General features: G+C 36.5%; 1 protein-coding gene and 1 long non-coding RNA gene across 2 annotated transcripts in view; both read left to right on the top strand.

Moving 5' to 3' along the window:
* The first annotated feature begins 374 nt into the window (after positions 1 to 374).
* LOC134657885 (uncharacterized) overlaps positions 375 to 24,832 on the top strand; it is a 186,171-nt gene continuing 161,713 nt past the window's right edge. Inside the window, exon 1 of the long non-coding RNA XR_010097653.1 lies at positions 375 to 649. This is a non-coding gene — a long non-coding RNA (uncharacterized LOC134657885). The remainder of the gene's footprint in view (positions 650 to 24,832) is intronic.
* LOC134657929 (phosphoenolpyruvate carboxykinase [GTP]-like) overlaps positions 15,362 to 24,832 on the top strand; it is a 36,725-nt gene continuing 27,254 nt past the window's right edge. Inside the window, exons 1-2 of the mRNA XM_063513514.1 lie at positions 15,362 to 15,459; positions 24,760 to 24,811. Coding sequence (XP_063369584.1) covers positions 24,780 to 24,811 — 32 coding nt within the window. The 5' untranslated portion in view covers positions 15,362 to 15,459; positions 24,760 to 24,779. The remainder of the gene's footprint in view (positions 15,460 to 24,759; positions 24,812 to 24,832) is intronic.

Below are 24,832 nucleotides of genomic sequence, written 5' to 3'. Positions count from 1 at the left end.
TGGTATTTGTTCACTTGACGTATATGTTTGTAATACGTCACGATCCAAGAAAAATCGTTGGTTGACGGAAATGCCCCAAATCCTAGGGAAAATCCGTCAACTGACATGTCTTTAAAAAAAATCATATTTAAATAACCAGCAGTACTAGCAATTTAATATGAGTACCTTTATATAGCTAAATAAATGCTTAATCTATTACAGTCATCAGGTTTATTAAAAATTAAATATCATCGTAGTTATGACCAGGCAAAGTGAACTTATAAAAAAGTATGACGGAAATGCCCTCATTGACCTTATATTATTGAGACTAAAAAAAAAGCGGCCAAGTGCGAGTCGGACTCGCCCATGATGGGTTCTGTATTTAGGGGATTTATGACGTATTAAAAAAAACTACTTACTAGATCTCGTTCAAACCAATTTTCGGTGGAAGTTTGCATGGTAATGTACATCATATATTTTTTTTAGTTTTATCATTCTCTTATTTTAGAAGTTACAGGGGGGGGGGGGGGACACATTTTACCACTTTGGAAGTGTCTCGCGCAAACTATTCAGTTTATAAAAAAATGATATTAGAAACCTCAATATCATTTTTGAAGACCTATCCATAGATACCACACACGTATGGGTTTGATGAAAAAAATTTTTTTTAGTTTCAGATCTAAGGATGGGGAACCCCCAAAATTTATTGTTTTTTTTTTCTATTTTTGTGTGAAAACCTTAATGCGGTTCACAGAATACATCTACTTACCAAGTTTCAACAGTATAGTTCTTATAGTTTCGGAAAAAAGTGGCTGTGACATACACGGACAGACAGACAGACATGACGAATCCATAAGGGTTCCGTTTTTTGCCATTTGGCTACGGAACCCTAAAAATCGTATCACTTATGCTTTACACAATTTAAGCCCTGTACGAGTAGGTACATAACTTTCTACGCATATCATACATAGCAAGTACTATGAATACTACATTTCTCTTTTGGCTGACAGTACCGTGACAATTTCCAAGCTTTTACCAAAAGTGTGACGACTTAAATTCTTTGAAACCTAATTCTATTTGACTGAACGCACGCAACATCGTATCTTATTGCATAGTTCACATGTGTATTTCTAAAATTACATATTTTACCGAAACTGCCCACGACTCTGCAGATCGAATTCAGTGCCTACCTACGATACCTAAATATGCACATATTCCTAAGTACCTATTTTATAAAATCCAAAGTAAGTAATTAAAATGTTTCTCACTAGGCTTGTTGAGGAACAAGCCTAGTGAGAAACATTTTAATTACTTACTTCAAATAAATGATGTTGTGGCCTGTTTTATGTAAGCTTAGAGGTAAGCTTACATAAAACAGGCCACAACATCATTTATTTGGTAATCCCTTATTTAAAAAATTTACCAAAAATATTTCTTCAATAAATAATTTGGCTACGCTTACTAATGAAAAAAAAAATCATATTCATTAGTCACAAGAGCAGCCGATGCAACGGAGCCACGCCGTTTTGTCGACTAAATAACTAATGTTTAGTTTTAAGTTTATAAAATGCATATGTATGTTAGTCCGTAAGGTATTTGTAATATGGGCCTTGTTGCCTGATTTAAATTTCTAAATAAATAAAATAAATTAGTTATGCCGACTATGATGTAAGCTTACGTAAGTACTTTATGTATTCTCAATGTACTGAAAACACATTTTTTCTTAACAATACGCTATGAAAGGATTCTTCTACATGAGTAACACCTCGAGTTACGAGCGGTGCGCCACCGTACGAGTATAAACAGCGAGATAATCCAAAATTATGAGTTTACGACGTTTATTGTCATTGCCTGCTTTTATATCGTTTCATTACCTTTTATATCACGTCGGAACGTGGGATTAACCATACATACTAACATTTAAATGTCGACAACCCGCTTGTGACACAACTGTTGCCAGGGCTAACCGCGAAAATCGAAGTTCGCGGGCATTTTTCTCTGTCACCCTAATTACGTCTTAATTAGAGTAAAAGAGAAAGATCCCCGCAATTTGCGAAAATCGGTTTTCGCGGGAGGCCCCCAGTGTCCAAAGGCTGCCGTGGCTGCTTGCTGACAACAGCGCGCAGCGCTTGTTCGCAGTAATAAGCAACTAAAATATCTGACACGCTGCGCAAATGTTCAAAATGATTTTCATTTCTCATGCTCTGAAAGTGGGTCATTGCTGTTTTATGAAGTGGGCAGAAAGTGATACGTTTCTGCTCTAGGGCATTTTCCTTTTAGGTACGTTTTTGTTTTTAGGGTTCCGTACCTCAAAAGTAAAACTAAATCCCTATGACAGTTCCTCCAAGTCACCTTTGGATAGGCTTAATTAAAAAAAGAATTGAAGTATTTTTGTTACATTTTTAAATAAACTAATGTGCTATTCTTCCATAAATATCTACATTATATCTATTTAGGTGACAGTCCATATAAAAATGAACTGTCATAGGAGCCATCATAAATGATCATTGAACGCGCGGGGTATAAGGTAATTCCAGTATAGATGCCCCATGTGGGATAGATGCCTCGATTTTAATTTCTACTAGTAGCAGAACTGGGGAACAAAAACTCCACTTAGATAGTTGATTAACAAAAGAAATACAACATAGTCGAATGTGCTTTATTTGGGGCTGCATTCTCGAGATTGTCGCTCACCTAATAACAATATATGTCATATAACATGTTACACTAACTTTAGAATATATTACTTATCATACAGGATACTTTTATTAAACCTAGAATTATGAAAACTATACGAGTAGGTCTATGTACGAAAATCTTTAACAAAATTGAATCCAAATACCTATAAGAATTTAAGTAATATTATAAAAAATTGAAGCATAAATGACGTCAAAATCAAAATGACTCATAAAATGCCGCTCGCGTCGAAAGGAACATTACTTTTTCATCTCACGGTCTCTTGGGCATTTTAGGTGTCCATAGTGAAATAGTTTACATGTAAAGTATAAGGGTTATCCAGCCTTGACAAATAGGAAGACTAGTATAGATTACTTACAATTAAATAATATTAATATTTAAACCACAAATGGTTAACTATAATCACAAAATGACTGGAATAAATTGCAAAATAGATAGCCTTCCATTTTGGCGTAGTAGATATGTCGTTTTACAGCAAAAGTCATTAAGTGTTTATAATAATTAATAGTTAGAGACAGAAGCTAAGCAAACGAAGGGCTCAAAATTATCTACACAAAGCTCAATTGTTTATAAAATAAAGCCTTTGCAGATCTTTTGAGTAATGTATCTAATATTGCAGCTGTTTATAAGTTACGAAACTTTTAGTAGGTATTTTAAGGCATTGTGCATGGGAAATTTGCCATTTCAGTGCAGGCGACAAAACTATTAACTTAGTACCCCTGTTAGCATATGCAGGGATGCTGTTGTATGTAAATGTGTGTAAGTAGGTATGTTTCTATAAATCGCTTAATGACTCCAGCTCCAGGGGGCGTACCGCAAACCGAAACCCGCAAATTGCGGGGATCTTTCTCTTTTACTCCAATAAAGGCGTAATTAGAGTGACAGAGAAAGATGCCCGCAAATTGCGAACTTCGATTTTGGCGGTTATAGCCCAGACTGCAGCGGTGGTTTATTTATCGTCGTCGTAGTTGGGATCGTCGGAGCCAGGCCGTCGGCGCTTCTCCAAGTCGGAGACTGCCATCGAGGTCTTCAGGTCGTGCTGCCGACAGATGATACTGATAATAATAGGTAATAGTTGAGAAAGGTAGCTTTATTTGATATTAATACGATCATTATTTGGGCGAATTCTCGAGCGTTTCAATAGCTCAGGTTCAACCTCATCGATTCTGTTTTAATAATTTGATAAGGTTTCTATTTTATATAAATACGATCTTGAGACATGTTCATGTCATCACTTATTGATGCGCGTAAGATGCCTTATGAGTTACAAGACGACTTCTGATTGCATTTCGTGAGGACCAAGCAGTGACCAGCAGAGACCCTGTCAGAAATGTACGTCAGCTTATACAATTATTTAAAGCCGGCGCAACGGGAATTCGGTATCCGTTTTGTTTCCGCATTTATCAGTACTTACTAATATAACTAATGTCCAGTTCACTAGTGTACAACGTAAACCTAAACCTAATCTATCTAATACATTTAAACGAGCAATTCTTGTATATTTATTTATTTATATGTATATATATTTCAGGGATCTCGGGAACGGCTCTAACGATTTCGATGAAATTTGCTGCATGGGGGTTTTCGGGGGTGAAACATCGATCTAGCTAGGTTTTATCTCTGGGAAACCGCGCATTTTTGAGTTTTTATATGTTTTCCGAGCAAAGCTCGGTATCCCAGATATTACAACTAAAAGGTGTAAACTCACTACGAACTGCCGGCATAGCCGCGTGAACTGGGCACAGTCGAGTGGGGCCGGGGCGCGTTTGCCGCCCGTCCAGTCGCGGCTAAATGTGATTTGGGCCGTCACCAGGCTGGTTATCACCGCCCAGACCACCAAAGTCAAGCTTCTGCGGACAATTAAATTAAATTAAATTAAAAATATTTCGAGTAACTATGGACTCATACAGATTTATGTATTAGTAGACTTAGGGTCTCCCCAAACTTATCGACGCGGAATCGGCAATGCCAATAGAAATGAAACTTTATGTCCACGCAATAAGAGCGAAAAAGACGCCGACGCGTCGGCCGTCGACGGCCGAACGGAGCCGAACCGAACCTTACCTGTTTATGCTGTTTACTATCGGCTTTCGCCGAATCCGCGTCGATAAGTATGGGGAGACCCTTACGTTCCTAATATTAGTACTTAACCTAATTACCTATTTATAAGGTGTTACAATATAATGATATACACTGCTGGAAATATGCTTATCGCAGCAGTGTCTCATATGAAAAAAATGAAAAATGAAAAATTAAAAAAGTTTATTGTATAAATTTAAACATACAGTACCTAAATCACCACCGTGTGTCCCGAGCTAGTAGTCCCCCGATTTCATTCATTCAGTGCCAGCGCTTGCTAGCCGATAACATGGGAAAAACCGTATACTTATAGCGAAAAGCCACTACGGATAGTGCACCCACCTGGCGGGTTGCTGGCAGTGAATGCGCGTTTGTCACGTGTTGATTTCGGCTTCGCACACGCCTCCCAAATATCCGGAACACCATTGGATTCGTGATGATAAGTATCAAGTGCCGTAAACCTATACTATTAGGGTATAGTTCGTTTTTTAGCATTAGAAAGAAGGTAAGCGATCTTGATATGTCTTTTAATAGAAAAACACATTTTAAAAATCAGTAACTATTACTTATGAAAGCAGAAGAATATAAATGATCGTGTTAGATTCATAATATAATTGTTACATATTTTCCGTAACTTATTTGTAAAACGTGTTTCTCAATTAATATACACATCAAGATTGTTTACCTTATTTCTAACTAGCGACCCGCCCCGGCTTCGCACGGGTTAACAAATTATACATAAACCTTCCTCTTGAATCATTATATCTACTTATAAAAAAAAACGCATCAAAATCCGTTGCCGTAGTTTTAAAGATCTAATAAGCATACCGACAGACAGACAGACAGGGAAGCGACTTTGTTTTATATTATGTAGTGTAGTGATAGTGATGCTAAAAATAAAGAACTATACGAGCCAGACCTCTAGTTTTGAAGCAATCCCACATCCACTCGGCTGTCGAAAAACTTCCTCGACCACGGAGCCACTATTAATTTTAATTTATTAGGTATACCCTGATCTATTTTTTCATTACTAACCGCACCTTTTAAATCCGGGCTTACTGATGATTTAATTACCTACGACACCTAGATTGCCGAGAGCCGACCGTGACAGTTTACTTACTGGTAATTAAGTTAATTCATTTAATGGAGGTGTAAATGTCACCAATATTATTATGGCTATGGCGTTGTGGTAACAATAAGTATTTAAAAAATGTTTTCTTTTTTAGTGACCTCGAGGATTTCGCGGCGAAAAAAAAACAAAAAATGTATTTTTATTGATCTAACGATAGCGGAGGTCTCTGTTGAAGCTTGGGCTAAAAATCTTTAGTAAGTAGGTATGTTTGTCTGGCCGTTCTCTTCTATCGCATTTTTATCCGATTTTCGTAAAATTTATTACTTACTAACAAATCGAACCTATTCAGATTCGATAATTCAATAGAATTTTGTTGTTCAGTTTTTAGGAGGATACTACACCTCACGTAGGCTCAGTAGGTAGGCTACCAACTTTATTAGACATTTGAAATAACAACAGAACAAGCAGGTGCGGCGGCTAAAGCGGCCGAAAAGCTTAAAATCCATAAGTACAGAGGTCTCGGCCCCGAGTATATTTTTATGCCATTTGGGGTTGAAACCCTTAGCCCGTGGGGTTCTAATGCCCTACAAATTTTTAAAGACCTGTCTGATCGACTTTTCTGGATCACTGGTGACCGAAGAGCTGGCAGCTTTCTCGCACAGCGTATTAGCCTTACAGCGGGGAAATGCTGCCAGCGTCATCGGCACCATGCCAAATGGGCCCAATTTCTTAGATTAATTTTAATTTTATTTAGTATTCGTTTTTAGTTTTAATTTAGTTTCATTTTATAGATAAGTTAGTTTATTTCTTTAATATAGGTACCTTAAAATTATATTGCTTGTTGGTTAAATAAAGAAAATTTGAAATAACTCAATTTACATTTTAATTACACGCAGAACTGCCTTTTCTCTTCTCATTTCGATATTTTTTTAATTTTTACTTTGTTTTAATCATGTACTTATTTTCTATCAGTTTAACTATAGGTATTCATATTATATGTACAATCAAAAATGTGACAATAATTTTGTTCAAAACATGGATAAATTAAGCGGCAATCTCCGCCACGAAATATTTATATTTAGTTTCAAAAGTGTTTTCTTTTTTGACTTTTTTTGTGTTTAATAATTGTTGACAATGTTGACGTTATTAAATTAACGTAAAGTACCAATTACACAACCTAGCACCCCGTCCATTCCCAATATTTTTCACAAAAAATAATTAAAGTTCTGCTGATAATTATTTAATTTTCACTTTTATTAAACGTCAATCACGCACCAAACCGTTCACACTAAGAGCTGTGGCTGGCTGCCGCGAAAACCAAATTTCGCAAATTGCGGGGATCTTTCTCTTTTACTCCAATAAAGGCGTAATTAGAGTGACAGAGAAAAATGCCCGCAATTTCGGTTTTCGCGATAGCCCCTCTGTAGGTACTCACCGAACCCTCACGACGGCCATGTTCAGACACTCCACAGTTGTCCTCCGAATGGCCAGTGCCACCCGGTATCCTCCTTTTATACCCGGTCCTGCGATATTATTCCAGAATGCAAAACAGTAAGCGAGTCGATAGCTGTAATAACATAACTAGTATAAATAAGATTTTGGCAAAAATTTCATTTTTGAGCTTTTATCGCTGATTGTACTTTTCTTTCCACAGACAACTAATACTCATCAAGGCAATTCTAAAAACCCCAACACAATTAGGTTGCGTTGTTTTATCACAGAGTTCCTATGGCTACCTCCTGTCTCCATGATTAGATCAGCTCGATGGTACCATAAGATTGCATTGTCACCCGACTTACTTATGTAAGTATGCAAATATTCAGCTTCATCGGAAACCGGAAAATGGATCAAATTTAACTTGCAAGATTTGACCCGTACAAAAATAGTTACATATATAACTACATACTTACATAGGTACATTGCAAGTTAAATAAAAGCTTGTAATGAAAAACCGTGCTCATCATACTATTTATGTACCTTATAAATTAGATAACCATTCTCTTCCTTTGTTATGGTCGAACTCAAGACTAATTAATTCGTGGACATGATCACTAACAAGACAAAATAGCTGTTAAAGGAGATCATCTTATATTGGTCCGTCAGCAGAGATGTGGTGGGTAAGCGTTATGAATACCGTCGTTCGTAGGTGTATAGAGATCCTTTAGGAGTCGTAATCTGATATGGATTTTAGGTACCTACACCCAAAAATGTATTATTTTATCGAAAAAAGGTACCTTCGCATACAAATGGGTTTTCTATGCGCAGGTAATTTCAGAAATATAGGTACTTAGAATAAATTTAAAAGTGGAAAAATTACTGTCTTGGGTGAGACTTGAACTCACGGCCTCTGGATCGATACTCCAGCGCTCTGCCATCTGAGCCACCAAGACCTCATCCATAGCCAGCATCGATCGCAGACGTTTCTGTTTGTTAAAATTAAAATATATATACCTATATAGGTACTTATTCCAACCTTTTAGTATTACATAGTTTCAGTATCAGACCGTCCATTGTGGTTAAGTGCTATCTAAATATTTTAGGAATTCAGACACATTATGGAATCCTTAAATAATATTATAACTTTGGCTTTATGTAAACCCCTTAATGCTTAATGCATTGTACTTGGTACTACGAGAAGTGTCCGCAGGGGGAAATATATTTATTTCCATGCTACTTTAATTAGTATCTATTATTAAGACCCGAAACTTCAGAACCCTTTTAGAACACCATTGTAATAATTTAATTTACCTGTTAATTATATCATAATATTCACACAGAGCTGCTAAAACCCCGCGAAACTGTTATGGGCGCTGAATCAAACGGGGGGTTTAACACTTGTTTACTACCGTAATATCGTTTTAATAAAAATCTCGCGAAACACATGGGACTTTTACTAGTGAAAATATGCTGAAAAGATTATTTTTCTGTTTCGATTGCTGATTTTTTGTCTAGCCTATTCCTTAGTAACAAACAGACATCGGATTTAAGGCGGCAAAACGTAATGGTAAGTAGGTCGATTACAAGGAAGAAAAAGTAAAAATAGTACATATTTTTATATAGGTACATTACATTTTATTTTATTGTTTATTGTTCAAAGGAATGCTTTTTTATCCACAGGTCATCCGACATCTAATATCGGATCGGACAATGTGAAAACGCTCTTACACGTTTCAAAGTAACCGATATTAGGTATGGCTAGGGTATTTAAATACGTTTTCACCACACCAACTAGTAAAGGCTCTCTTGATTTAAAAACTGATAGCAAAGTTGCATTTTATCCACATGTCAGGCAAAGTAATCAAATGCAAATTATGAGTTATTTTCTTGTGTTTGCTGGTAGAATTGACTTATATATGATGATTTTGAATGATAAATATTTAATAACTTTCATTTAGATTTGATTTGGTTTGTTTTGTTTGATATCTTACCTACAGTTAATATTTTATTCGGGTTGGCGTGGTAAAAAAATAGTGTTTCACTCGGGGCAAATTTTGTTTCGTGCTTTCAAACCCTCGCAACGATCAAAATTACATTTTTGAAAATTTTGGAATCTTTAGCTTGCTTTCCAATTTTGGAATCTTTAACTTGCTTTCCAATTTTGGAATCTTTCGCTTGCTCGTGCATCATTATTAGCACGAGCGGTTAAACAACAACTTTGCCCCATTCTAAAACAAATAACTATTGTTGGCTTTTTTTCTACACTAAATATAGACTAATGTATGACAGTAAGGGGAAGCGGGGCAGCTTGGTCCACCTTTTTTTTAAATTGATTTTAGGCCCCAGAATGTACTCAAAATACATTATTTTTGTACTTAGTAGATGACAAATTTACTAAGGTATACAAAGTATATCTTGTTTTGTTAAATTTATAGCCAGTAAAAGAGATATACCTATGGATTTTAACATAAAATGGGATTTGTTCAATTGTGCCCCACTTTGATACATTACATGGGACACTTTGATACATCATTTTGGGGTACTTTGGCACGTGAATCAAAGTGCCCCGTAATTGTTTCAAACTGCCCCGCAGAGCATACGTTACAGATCAACTCAGTTAGCTGACCAGTAGTAAACTTTTTAAACATTATAAAACGTCTATTAAGTGCGGTGCTATTAGAATATACTACAGTTATTAAGCAGGTGCACTAAAATAACAAAAAAAAAGCGTTTAATGAAATCAGTGTCAGTTTTTGACAAAAAGCTACTGGAGTTGTTTTAACTTTTCTTTATCAATTTTGTTTCTATTCGTACGTTCGCACTATTCACAAAAAAAAAACATTTTTTTTCTTAACATAAAAACTGGCAGGGGCACTTAGATACACTAGAGGGGCACTTTGATATGTTCAAAACTGCCCCAATCTTTATTGTACCAAAGTACCCCAATGGTCAAATAAATTAAAAATATACCATTAAGTATTACTTTAAAATTATAAGCTAACTTTATTACTGAATAAACGTACTTAGCGCTCATTATTATATTCATCCGATAAAGTCTAAAATTTCGCACCAAGTCACGAAAAAAATATCATAATTTATTTACTATGCAACCGCGGAAACACGTTTTCACGCACCCATTGACAACGGCTGGCAGGAGAGATGTGCCGAAGCTGGTACCTCACTCACACATACAAAGCCACGTTTTAGCATTGTAGAAGGTCAACATAAGTTTTTAGTTAAGGAATTAGTGTGGGTGTTCAAAACTGCCCCTTGTGCCTATCTACCCCGCTTCTCCCTACGACCTATCGTCGTACATCACTTATCAGAAAATACGCCCTTTGTGGTTTTGACCCCTTTAAGTTACAGGTTTGCTTTAAAGTGTAGCCTTTGTGTTTTGTCTGTGTGTTTGTGTTGGCAAATGCCCTACATAGTTATTTATATCTCATTTCGTAATGCTATTAGGGTAATTCCGGGGTAGTCGGCCATAGTTTTTTTAGGACTCAATAAAAAAATATGTTTACATGTAATTAAAGAAATATTTACTTCTTTATAAACTTTGATCAATTGACTTTCGAAAATGAAAACACAAAATTTTTTTTCTATTGCTAACAGCTTGAAAAAAGAGTTCGAGGTATTCGGGAGTGATGATCATACCATTACAGGAGAGACGGCAATAACATAACTCTTCATTTGAGTATAATTTATTTTTCATTTTAATTCGCCAAGTCCCTAAACAAGACAAGACAAGAAACTAGCGACATCTAGCCATCAGAACCATGAAATATTTGGATGGGTAATGTCCCCCATATGGCCATCTACCCCGGAATTACCCTAGATAGCGTTAGATTCTTTTGAGGCGTATACCTCAAAGAATATCGGAATACGATGGTCAAAGGGTCCATCCACGCGTATTGGGAATTAACCGCGAAATGCCGCTGAATACCATAATACATCGCGACACAACAAGTGCACGCACCTGCCGGGTCGCACGATCTTTATTCAGAACAGGTTATACAGGGGGAATTGGTTGCCTAACTAAAAATATAAAATTTCTCGTTCGTACATATTAGAACAAATTAAAAATTATTTTCATTTGTTGTTGTTTAATTTGTTGTTATTTCAAGTAGAAACACTACTATATAAATTATAAACTGAAATAAGCCTTCAGTATGCAGTGCATATACTTGAAAAAACTCGACGTATGCCGCTGTGGCCCGGTGGCCGAGTGGCAACAGGCACCTACGCTGGTTCGATTCCAGCCTGGGGCACTGGAGGCTTGGGTCACTTTTTCTTAGTATATGACATTTATTTCAGTTTTCTTGTTCGTTTAAGTCGTCGCCTTAAATTAAAATACTTGAGTGCCTGATCTAATATAGGTATGTCTGTGTCTCACGGAAGTTTTATTGTTAAAATTGGACCACTGGGCCACAGCGGCAGAGGTCGAATTTTTCCAAGTATATGCACTTCTTACTGAAGGCTTATGGCGCCCCCTGGCCACCTCTAAGGTAGAACAGTATGGTTCGACCTTTCTAACTGGATCATCTCGGAAGATATAAAATATATAAAACGGCAAAAATAAAGGTCTTACAGTTGCGTCATGCAGATACGCTCGTTCCTTCCCATATTTTATACTAGTGGCTCTGTGAGCTGTAGACCTCGCGAGCATAGCTTATTGGGACCGTGCACGATGACAGCGCCACACAGCGGTTTGATCAATCAACAATACAAAGATTTTAATTTATTTAAAAAAAATACGAAGTTTAAGTGAAAAAAAAAATACAAAAAGCTATGTCTTACTGGGGATCGAACCCAGACTTTCTGTGTGCAAACAAAAAAAGCGATTGTTTACAAAATGCGCCATGATAGTTCTTAGCTAAGCTGACGAAATTCGGCTACTCATTCTCGAGTACAAACTAAATATCTAAATACCGCCTAAACCAGCAATACAATTTTTCTGCATTTTTTGCCATTTACTATGTAAATATGTCTCAAAAAGAAAAAACTCTTATGATACCGATACGACTATTTGTTTAGGCGGGAGCTATCACAACTCCGCCATTTTGAAAAATTTCCAAAAACCGGATCGACAAAAAAAAATTATTTAGTCATAGAATTCGGTCACAAAATTTCACGAAAATCGGTTAAGAATTGCGACCTGTAGAGGAGAACATCCGGACATACAAAAGCAAAATGCCCGAGTCAAAACGTAGACCTTCGCTACGCTGCGGTCAATCATATCATTCATATCTAATCTACCGAGCTAAACGAGCAATTCTTGTTTATTTATTTATTTATATATATATATATATATATATATACAGTGTGGAAAGATAAGTCGGGCCCTGGAGGGAAACTACCTTAAATCCTTAAACTGGCTCATTTTACTTAAAGGAGACATTCCTTTATTTTTAAAAAGAAACAAAACTGCATTCAAAGATTTTCTAAAACTAGCTTGCCTCGCCCGGGACTCGAACCGACTAAAATTCCAAAAAATAAAAACTCGCAATTTTATTCTACTAGTCGATACAGTTAATGTTACCTAATGATAACATTTCTCCAAGAAACATTAGGTCTTAAACTCGTCTGTCGTACAAAATATCCATAAAATCAGTACTCAAGATTTTTTTAGACAAGTCAAATCGAAGAAAAAAAGAAAAATACTTTGAATGCAGTTTTGTTTCTTTTTAAAAATAAAGGAATGTCTCCATTAAGTAAAATGAGCCAGCTTAAGGATTTAAGGTGGTTTCCCTCCAGGGCCCGACTTATCTTTCCACACTGTATATATATATATATTTCGGGGATCTCGGAAACGGCTCTAACGATTTCCATGAAATTTACTATATGGGGGTTTTTGGGGGCGAAAAATCGATCTAGCTAGGTCTTATCTCTGGGAAAACGCGCATTTTCGAGTTTTTATATGTTTTCCGAGCGAAGCTCGGTCACCCAGATATTTATCCTTATTAACTCTTCGCCAATGATACACATTTGTCAGATTTTTTCCTTCAAGTGTATGTAGGTAATTAACTTGTCAATTAATTGGCATGTGGCTACGGACTGCAACATGTTTTATACAGACACCTTACTATCAGCGCCATTTTAAATATAAGTGTAAGTACAATTTTATGTCCATTATTTTAACTGTGTGTCTTCCATTCATTCGTCGTTCGTTCGTTCGCTTCTTCCTAAACTGCGAGAACATTTCCAATTCTAAAACACCATGTATATAAGTTTTCATGTGAACTAACAACAGGTGTCCGATCAAAGGAATGTCCACGTATTGTCCACTTCGTTCAGTTTAACTCACAAAATATTTCACACTCGACGATAATCCGGCTTCAGTTGACCTGTAAATTCTTTACAACAATAAGAAATCGGGGGTCAGACTAAGACTGGTCTGTTGCGAATCGAGAAACTTATTGAACCGCCCACTATTAAGAGAACATTTGTTCCATATTTTATTTACGTACATTTTCATAGAACTCCGTTGATACGGTTCTAGATTTTGCACCTCAACCGTATTAACGGCCTACGCAATATTTTGATGTGGTATTTAGAATAAAACTACGAGGTATTGAAGAATGAATTGTTTACAATTTTTAACAGTATAAATATTTCTACGAATCCTTCTTGAAATTCGATGTGTTACCTACTGATAAACAGATTGATTGATTTTGATTAGAAAACTATATAATTTAAAGTGAAACCGCGCCAATATAGCCCTTAGAAAAAGTGATCCAATTTTATATTACAATTTCGCTTTTGGACTTATTATCTAATTTAAAATTATGATACCTGGGAGACCTATTAGCTTTGCTCGGAAAACATGTAAAAACTCAAAAGTGCGCGTTTTCCTAGAGATAGGTACCTAAGACCTAGCTAGATCGATTTTTCGCCCCTGAACACCTCCGTATAGCAAATTTCATCGAAATCTTTAGAGCCGTTTCCGAGATCTCCGAAATATATAAATATACAAGAATTGCTCGTTTAAACTTTTTTAAAGGTATAAGATATTTGCCACTCCCCCCTCTTATCTCACCATCAAAGAGAGTAATATCTATGTCACACTTCATAGATAAAATATGTAAATAGGTATTGCTTAGTGATAAGTATCGATTGATATCAGATGGTATTGTACATATTTACTCGTATCTAACGATCTACTTAATATTAATTGCATACCGTAAAATGGGGTGAGTAGGTTTCGCGGGGAGAGGTGGGTTATGAATGGGGAGAGAAGGTTTGAGAGGGGGGTGAGAAGGAATTTTAAGGCTACTGCTACAAAAATAATGAATTCCAATTTAAAATGGAGCTATAGTAATACGCATAATAAAAAAAATCGATCCAAATACGAGGCACTACGGGGTGAGGTGGGTTTTCCTCTTTATCGTCAAAGTTATGAAATGGAACTACCCAAAATAAGATAAAAACTAAAATACAAACGTCCGGAACACTTATTATATACACCATTCAGTTTGCATATGTAAAAATAAAATGTTATCGAGGTTTGAATGTCAGTTTTGCGCCTACTCGCCCCATTTTACGGTACATCTACCGATCAATCCTGTTGCACAAGTGGGTTAATTATGGTTTTGTACTACATATATTATTTTTGGAAAAAAAACTGGACCTAGGGCATTTCTTAAATTTATAACGACTTGACGTAATATATATTTAAAAGAATCAATATCTTGCCTACCCTCAATAAATTTTTATATCTTGCTAAATTGTGGGTACAATCCTCTATTTTTTAAAAGAGTTCCTAAGTGTTTTGACACAATAACCGATCGATTAGATGTTTGAAATTCACGAAAAGTGTAACACAATAATAACGTACATATTTAACTTGAATTTAGTCTTAATATTAGTTAATATTAATATTATTAAATAAAAAAAAATATTCGTAATGAGTTATGTAAATCTGTGATGAATCGCTAAAGTTCGCCAGAAAAGTATATTTAATTAAGATTTTTGGTCGATCCGCCAAAAATTTGTACGCAAAAGAATATTCCTGCCGCATGCACGAGTTTTGTCCCTTTTTGTACTCGATCCAATGGCCTTACACCTTGAGATAGCTCGTATCATCAGTCGTTCGTTCATAAACACACGCTGCACACGTCTCAACCATAGCAACAAGAAGAAAGAACTCTGGCGTGCCGATTGTGAAGTGATGCGTGAAGTTTACTGAACTCAAACAGGTGAGTTGTAATTTAAAAATAATAATAGTCTAACTATGGCTACATTTATTTGGCTTAGAAAGTGAAGTGGCGTGCCAAATATCAAGACGATCTGGTGAAGAAATGGGTCGGATGTGAATGTCGAGATCGGATGAGAAGAAATGGGTTAAATGTGATGCAACTGTTTACAATTGTTACTTATGTGTCTACGTATGTAGTTATATTATTGTTTATCTATCTTGACCTACGAGTATCTAGTATCTATCTTTAGTACCTACTATGTATTACAATTAAAATTGTACCTAAGTACTATCATGGTCGCATTTTTATCACCTGTCATGCCATGCGTCACTTTCGCACTTACATATTTGTTAGAACGTGACAGGCATGGTGACAAATGATAAAGAGCCGACCATCTTAGCCCTACTGTACCATTATAACTTTTAGCTAATATTTCTGGGGCTAAAATGATCTAAACCAGCGGTTCTCAATCTTTTTTTTTTGACGGAACCCTTTTGGAAAGCGAAATACTTGATTGATGGAACCCTACAATAAAACAATAGTTTTTAGAAGTGTATTTTTTTATTAATAAGCATAATAATTATGCTTATTTTATTATTCTAAATTATTCTAAATTCTTGCGGAACCCCTGTAGGGGTGTCGCGGAACCCTAGGGTACCGCGGAACACACTTTGAGAATGGCTGATCTAAACTACCTAAATAAGTTACGATATTTTTATCAGATATGGCTGAAATCTGCCCAATATTTGAGTCATCCGACAAACACAACTACTTACTTAAATGGAAAAAAACAGTACCAATCTACGGCATTGATAAGAAGACAGTGCTACAGTGAGAACTGTGTATAAATAATAATAAATATGATATAAGAATTAATGAGTAAAGTGGAGTACCGCGAGCTAGCCGAATTTGCACTGGCAATGCTAACTGACGTTAAATTTGCAACTGTTACTCTGTTTTTAGTTAATCTGTGATTCGGTGAAGATTTGGAGAGCTAAGTGAGTTTTGATTTATTTATAGTATTATTTTAATTGATTTGAATAAATAGGAAGTTTTTCAATTCAAAATTCAATTCAAGTTCAAAATATTTATTTCCTAGAAAACTTTTTGATATTTTTAAATGTAAGCAAACAAACCGTTTTCCTTATTTGATTGGCGATCAAGCATGCCTAGATTTATCTTTGTTTAAACTTTGCTTTGGGTAATAGTCTAGTGTCTAGACTAGACTATTACCCAAAGCAAAGTATAAATTTTTGGCCACTTTTATAGCACCCACTAAGGTTATTCCTAAATAAACGGTATAATAACGGTGTTGGATTAAAATTTTATATTATTGTTCACGAACTGTCACCTCTTATGGGTTTTAGTGGCAACACTAATAATATTAGTCTAATCTAATGAAAACATCTCGAAATGGGCCCCTGCACGACCGTAATGTGAAACAAATGTTAACAAAACAAAAAAATATCAAAGATAAATTATAATGAGGTAAAATAGGTATCTAAACTTAATTAGTGACGAAACGGATCTGAGACATTTCATTGTATGCTATCACCACACCAGAGACCAGATTACGGTAGAGACTGTCAGTCCCCGAGCGCTATATGAACGTCGGTAGTTGGGCTCGTAATTATTGTAGATGGCGTAATATTCGCGAGTATATAGTTCCATACAACTAAGCCCTTTAAATGGCTTGGTTATGTTTTGTTTGTTATTGGTTTTTATATCTGTGATAACGCAATCATAAACAATTAAACAGTATAACCACAGGTATAACGCCGGTATATCAAATTTGTCGCTCAACATTTACTTAGTGTGGATTTTACAAAATTACTGATGATGATTATTACGATTCAGATTCACATACTATTTCTTCGACTTAAAAATTATCACATGCCTATAACAACGTCCTGTACCTACGTTTTTTAAGTCGGTATGTAAGTAAAGACCGCCACGACCGGTACTTACCTAACGTCATGGTTCACTTGTGAGCGTGGAGAAACTATGAAAAAAAAATTCGTATAAAACTATATAAAACAACTTGTTAATCACAGGTAAATAGTAGTACAGTATAAAACGGATGTCAATGCACTTAGCAAAATATTATATACTTACCTCGCTGACACCAAACCGTTTTCAACAACAGGGATGTCATTGTTCCACTGTACGGAGATAGACAGTCTTTAATATTAACTTGTCTCGATTATCACATATGATGAAATCGGGGGAGTGTCTGGTAAACAAGTAACATATGATAATATTATGTATTTATACCTACATATTTATAAAACATTTCCATTTAGATTAAGTAAACAACTTATTAGGGCTTGATATTCATAATAACTACTTAGCAGAGGGGGTCAGAATTATACTGGTTGCAGTTTTGGTCTCGACTACGCGATTGGACAGTATTACTAGGCCGAATATTCGACTTTTTGTGGAATATTAGTGTGGTACTTTTTGATGAGCCTGGCAGTGGTGGGTGGTGTGGTGGAAATTAAATAAAAGCTTCAGGAGTCTTCAGACATTATTATAATTAAATAAAAGGAAATTACAGAAACATACGTACGGCTGAGTGTATAGCGGAGCTATTGAAAGAGGGACCACAGACAAGCTAGACAGCCCTTATAAACTAGTGTATCATAGACAATGTAGAAGGGTGGATAAAATAAAATAAGGAATTCCATTCATTGTCACTTTTAAGGTGTATATTGTCCCTACGCACCTGAGGGCTCCAAAATCGTTACCTCTTTATCGCTCTTGGGAATTCGAGCGACAGAGAGGCAGATAACATTTTCCGATGTTTCGATGTTGGCGATATCGGTAGGCCCTCTGACCCTTTAGTTAAGTACCTAAAGGATGACTCACGCTAGACCGGGCGGGGCCGGGCCGGAGCTTCAGGCGCTTCGTTTTCTATGGAAAGCAACACGATCACCGATCAGCCGTCATGCAGGGTGCCCAGTAATCGAACTTTTCTGTCTTTTTTAATTGGAGCTAGCCATTAAAAAAAACAGAAAAGTTCGATTATCTCGAAAACCACGAAACTTTTACTAGACCTATAAGTGCATTTTTTGGACCAGCCTAAGTGCTCTGTCGGTGGTTAGAAGGTTATCCACTAATTACTGGGCACCCTGTAGAAAATGTCATGTCGGACGCCTCGGCGGGCCCGGTCTAGCGTGCGTGTATTGGACGAACTGACAATATATTAGAACAAATTAAATTATTCTCAGAAAATATTTTAATTTGTTCTTAACATGGGGGCCATGGGGACGCCACAAGCCTTCAGTAAGAAGTGCATATACTTGGAAAAGCGGCCAAGTGCGAGTCGGACTCGCCCATGAAGGCTTCCGTATTTAGGGGATTTATGACGTATTAAAAAAAAACTATTTACTAGATCTCGTTCAAACCAATTTTCGGTGGAAGTTTGCATGGTAATGTACATCATATATTTTTTTTTTTAGTTTTATCAGTCTCTTATTTTAGAAGTTACAGGGGGGGGGGGGGACACATTTTACCACTTTGAAAGTGTCTCTCGCGCAAACTATTCAGTTTAGAAAAAAATTATATTAGAAACCTCAATATCATTTTTGAAGACCTATCCTAATACCTACCCCACACATATGGGTTTGATGAAAAAAATTTTTTTGAGTTTCAGTTCTAAGTATGGGGTACCCCCAAAATTTATTGTTTTTTTTTGTGTGAAAATCATAATGCGGTTCACAGAATACATCTACTTACCAAGTTTCAATAGTATAGTTCTTATAGTTTCGGAAAAAAGTGGCTGTGACATACGGACGGACAGACGGACAGACATTGCCATTTGGCTACGGAACCCTAAAAATTCGACCTATGCCGCTGTGGCCCGGTGGCCGAATTGGCTGACCGCGATAGCAGAGGACGCTGGTTCGATTCCAGCCTGGGGCACTGGAGGCCTTGGTCACTTTTTAGGGTTCCGTACCCAAAGGGTAAAAACGGAACCCTATTACTAAGACTCCGCTGTCCGTCCGTCCGTCCGTCCGTCTGTCACCAGGCTGTATCTCACGAATCGTGATAGCTAGACAGTTGAAATTTTCACAGATGATGTATTTTTGTTGCCGCTATAACAACAAATACTAAAAACAGAATAAAATAAAGATTTAAGTGGGGCTCCCATACAACAAACGTGGTTTTTGACCGAAGTTAAGCAACGTCGGGCGGGGTCAGTAAGTACTTGGATGGGTGACCGTTTTTTTGCTTGTTTTTTGCTTGTTTTGCTCTATTTTTTGTTGATGGTGCGGAACCCTCCGTGCGCGAGTCCGACTCGCACTTGGCCGGTTTTTTCTTAGTATATGACATTTATTTAAAGTTTATAACTGATAATATATTATTATATTCACCGGGGTTAAACAAGCTTCTGCACCTCACTTGGTTATAGCTAGAAGGGCGTGTTTCAGACGGTCACTTGACGTGTTTGAAACACGCCCGAAGCGATATTTTTTTAAATATTTTAATATAGTTTGCCAAAGGACTGTCTCATTTCAAACAAAGACAGAGAAAATCATACTATCTTTGTCTTACGCTAGTACTGGCACCCAAAAGAAAAGGATGAGTAAAGTTTTTTTTTGTTCTTATTTACTGACAAATTGGTTTTACCAACTATAGATGTGCTGTAATACATAGCACTTTCGAACTCCCGGCTGGGACCGGCCTACAACATTGATTCCTAATGCGGTATGATCAGTAGGTATATAGGCACGACAAGTTGGTCCCCCGTGATATCGAGCTGTCACCATGACGATGCCAATATGGCGAGGCACGTAAACATATTATTTAATATCGCTATCTTGTTTTCGCGGAGGCGTGGCTGGTTAAGATAAGATAAGATATTATTTATTGCATAACTTTGTACAAAGATGTTGACATAATACAATTAGGATTATTAGGAACCAACAGTCTATCCATCACGCACGTACAATATATTAATGACTAACCTATAACTAAATAACAAAACTAATACATGCATACACTATTATCATAATCGTCAAATTCTTTCATACTGTAGAAGACTGTACTAATAAGCCATTTTTATCGAACGAGCGAGCGAAGCGAAGCGAAGTTCTTACATTCGACTTTGAACACACGGCTGGCTAGGGGCACGTCCCGGCATTTCAATGTTTTTAAGCTGAACTTTCAGAGGATAGTTTGATACTCAATAACTTAAGTAAATTTGTTCTAATTTAAATGAAATTGGGTGAACGTATAGTCGAGGGCATTATATTTTAGTCATTAAATTTTGAGCTGGCTTGAACAAGAGGTTATTGAGCTAGAAGAGCTTAAAATGCTAAAAATCCATTTGTGAGGGGTCTTACTATTCTGGACATTTTAATTGCAAGAAAGTATGGTCGAGTTTGGTATCAAATGAAAGTGCTCGGTATACACATTTATAATATTGTTTTTTTAAAGATTTTTTTTGAAAATTATGACAATTTTGGAAGCCAAGATGGCGGCCATGCACTGTCATCATTAAATCGTAATGGATATCATTTTATAGGTTTTAGGGGGCGCAGATTTCGAAAATGATGATCATTTTGGATTCCAAAATGGCGGCCATGCACTCCATGCAGTATGTCATAAAAGTCGTCATGGATATCGTTTTATAGGTTTTAGGAGGCGCAGATTTCGAAAATGATGACCATTTTGGATTCCAAGATGGCGGCCATCCAGTATGTCATAAAAGTCGTCATGGATGTCGTTTTTTAGGTATTAGGGGACGCAGATTCCGAAAATGATGACCATTTTGGATTCCAAAATGGCGGCCATGCAGTATGTCATTAAAGTCGTCATGGATGTCGTTTTATAGGTTTTGGGGGGCGCAGAGTTCGAAAATGATGACAATTTTAGATTCCAAGATGGCGGCCATGCAGTATGTCATAAAAGTCGTCATGGATGTCGTTTTATATGTTTTAGGGGGCACAGATTTCGAAAATGTTGACCATTTTAGATTCTAAGATGGCGGCCATGCACTATGTCATAAAAGTCGTCATGGATGTCGTTTTATAGGTTTTAGGGGGCGCAGATTTCGAAAATGATGACCATTTTAGATTCCAAGATGGCGGCCATGCAGTATGTCATAAAAGTCGTCATGGATGTCGTTTTATAGGTTATAAAGGGCTCAGATTTCGAAAATGATGACTATTTTGGAATCCAAGATGGCGGCCATGCACTATGTCATAAAAGTCGTCATGGATGTCGTTATATAGGTTTTAGGGGGCGCAGATTTCGATAATGATGACCATTTTGGATTCCAAGATGGCGGCCATGCACTATGTCATAAAAGTCGTCATGGATGTCGTTTTATAGGTTTTAGGGGGCGCAGATTTCGAAAATGATGACCATTTTAGATTCCAAGATGGCGGCCATGCAGTATGTCATAAAAGTCGTCATGGATGTCGTTTTATAGGTTATAGGGGGCTCAGATTTCGAAAATGATGACTATTTTGGAGTCCAAGATGGCGGCCATGCACTATGTCATAAAAGTCGTCATGGATGTCGTTTTATAGGGTTTAGGGGGCGCAGATTTCGAAAATGATGACCATTTTGGATTCCAAGATGGCGGCCATGCACTATGTCATAAAAGTCGTCATAGATGTCGTTTTATAGGTTTTAGGGGGCGCAGATTTCGAAAATGATGACCATTTTAGATTCCAAGATGGCGGCCATGCAGTATGTCATAAAAGTCGTCATGGATGTCGTTTTATAGGTTATAGGGGGCTCAGATTTCGAAAATGATGACTATTTTGGAATCCAAGATGGCGGCCATGCACTATGTCATAAAAGTCGTCATGGATATCGTTTTATAGGTTTTAGGAGGCGCAGATTTCGAAAATGATGACCATTTTGGATTCCAAGATGGCGGCCATCCAGCATGTCATAAAAGTCGTCATGGATGTCGTTTTATAGGTATTAGGGGGCGCAGATTCCGAAAATGATGACCATTTTGAATTCCAAAATGGCGGCCACGCACTATGTCATAAAAGTCGTCATGGATGTCGTTTTATAGGTTTTAGGGGGCGCAGATTTCGAAAATGATAACCATTTTAGATTCCAAGATGGCGGCCATGCAGTATGTCATAAAAGTCGTCATGGATGTCGTTTTATAGGTTATAGGGGGCTCATGATGACTATTTTGGAATCCAAGATGGCGGCCATGCACTATGTCATAAAAGTCGTCATGGATGTCGTTTTATAGGTTTTAGGGGGCGCAGATTTCGAAAATAATGACCATTTTGGAATCCAAGATGGCGACCATGCAGTATGTCATAAAAGTCGTCATGGATGTCGTTTTATAGATTTTGGAGGGCGCAGATTTCGAAAATTATGACCATTTTGGATTCCAAAATATCGGCCATGCACTATGTCATAAAAGTCGTCATGGATGTCGTTTTATAGGTTTTAGGGGGTTCAGATTTCGAAAATGATGACTATTTTGGAATCCAAGATGGCGGCCATGCACTATGTCATAAAAGTCGTCATGGATGCCGTTTTATAGGTTTTAGGGGGCGCGGTTTTCGAAAATGATGACTATTTTGGAATCCAAGATGGCGGTCATGCACTATGTCATAAAAGTCGTCATGGATGTCGTTTTATAGGTTTTAGGGGGCGCAAATTTCGAAAATGATGACTATTTTGGATTCCAAGATGGCGACCATGCAGTATGTCATAAAAGTCGTCATGGGTGTCGTTTTATAGGTCATGGTCATCATTTTCGAAATCTGCGCACCTGTTTCAAATAAGATATAGATGCATCCTAGTAAGTCAACAACATCTATATCTACTATCGAAATGTACTTTTGATAGTAGTAGTACGAAATGTAATCTGAAAGGAATCAAGTAATGCATTCCTGTAATGAGGAATCGACATTGATTCCAATTACTAGTAATTGTAATATTCGAGAAATTGATTCCTGATTCCTCAAATGGAATTGTACTTAGTAATTCGGTATTGTTACATTACAAAGTACCTAATCTGGGAATCGGTAATCAGATTAAAAAGTAATTTTAAGTAATCGTGTAATCAGGATTCAATTACGAAATGCCCATCTCGGACTAAGTAGCACTGCATTCAATTGATCTTTTTGACGAGCAGCGAGTTTTCAGTTCGGGGCGAACTACTAGTTTTATCTCAATTTCGTAAGCCTGGTGTATATGACGGTTGTCATGTGACTAACATAACATACGACCCCTTTTATAAGGTATGGAGTTTGTATTGTTTCCAATTTTACCTAGGTACCTAATTTATGTCTTAAATGACATGAATAAATGGAAGCCATATCACAGCCTGTAATTTTACGAATTGAATTGGCCCCTTAGACGCTCTATTCCTGCACTAGCGACCCGCCCCGGCTTCGCACGAGTAAACCTTAACAAATTATACAGTTTATACACTAAAACCTTCGTCAAGGATCACTCTATTGATAGGTAAAAATCGCATGACAATCCGTTCAGTCGTTTTTGAGTTTATCGCGAACATACAAACACACAGACAGACGCGGCGGAGGACTTTGTTTTATAAGGTGTAGCGATGATAACATATAAGTAGGTACAAGCGTGGCAACAGTATTACAGTAAGTTAGATTTTGGTGTAGTTTTCGTAGGTATATGGGTAAAATAAAAATAAAACTACCTACATAATAATAATAATATAATCATATTTTTATTTAGAAAACATAGTCATACATTTAACATTAGGTTAAGAATATCTTATAAAGTACGTTTTTTCAATGACTTCTACCTGAACTAGGAAAATCCTGTATCTCAAGTAGAAAAATATATTACATAACGGCAAACTTATGAGTTAAATTTGTGTTCATTTAGGTAGGTATCAGTTTGATATGTTTACATTCTAGAATTGCGGCATAAAACCATATAAAACTAACTAAAGAATTAAGAATGCATTCATGGATTTAATTTTTAACCTATCATTCAAAAATAATTATTAATAAGTACTTAACTTCGACCCTTTTATTAATATTTAGTTTATTTTAAGCACTATTCAAATAATGCCAATTCTAAGTTCATTAACTATTTTCAACGCCTTTAATTCACAAAAAACGTCAGACTAAGCCAAACAGATTTATTTTCTAAACAAGGATATGTACACAAGGATAAAAATACTTATGCTAATAAACGAAATTAAGCGTCTTAATTAATACTTTATTTGGATAAGTTCCGTCAGATCAAAGCATTCCTTATTTTATTGTATTTTTGTTTACCTTCTGTTAAAATGTCATCGTATTTTAATGTCTGTATGTTTGTTTACAGAAAATAGTCGAGTCGCAGAAATGGTGTTTTTCTTCAGGAGATTCACGAAAAGGTAAGATTTTTTACAATAAAT

This window comes from Cydia amplana, chromosome 21 (assembly GCF_948474715.1).
Source record: "Cydia amplana chromosome 21, ilCydAmpl1.1, whole genome shotgun sequence".
NCBI lineage: Eukaryota > Metazoa > Arthropoda > Insecta > Lepidoptera > Tortricidae > Cydia > Cydia amplana.
The sequence above is the reverse complement of the archived record's forward strand: the minus strand, read 5'-3'. Positions and strand labels throughout refer to the sequence as shown.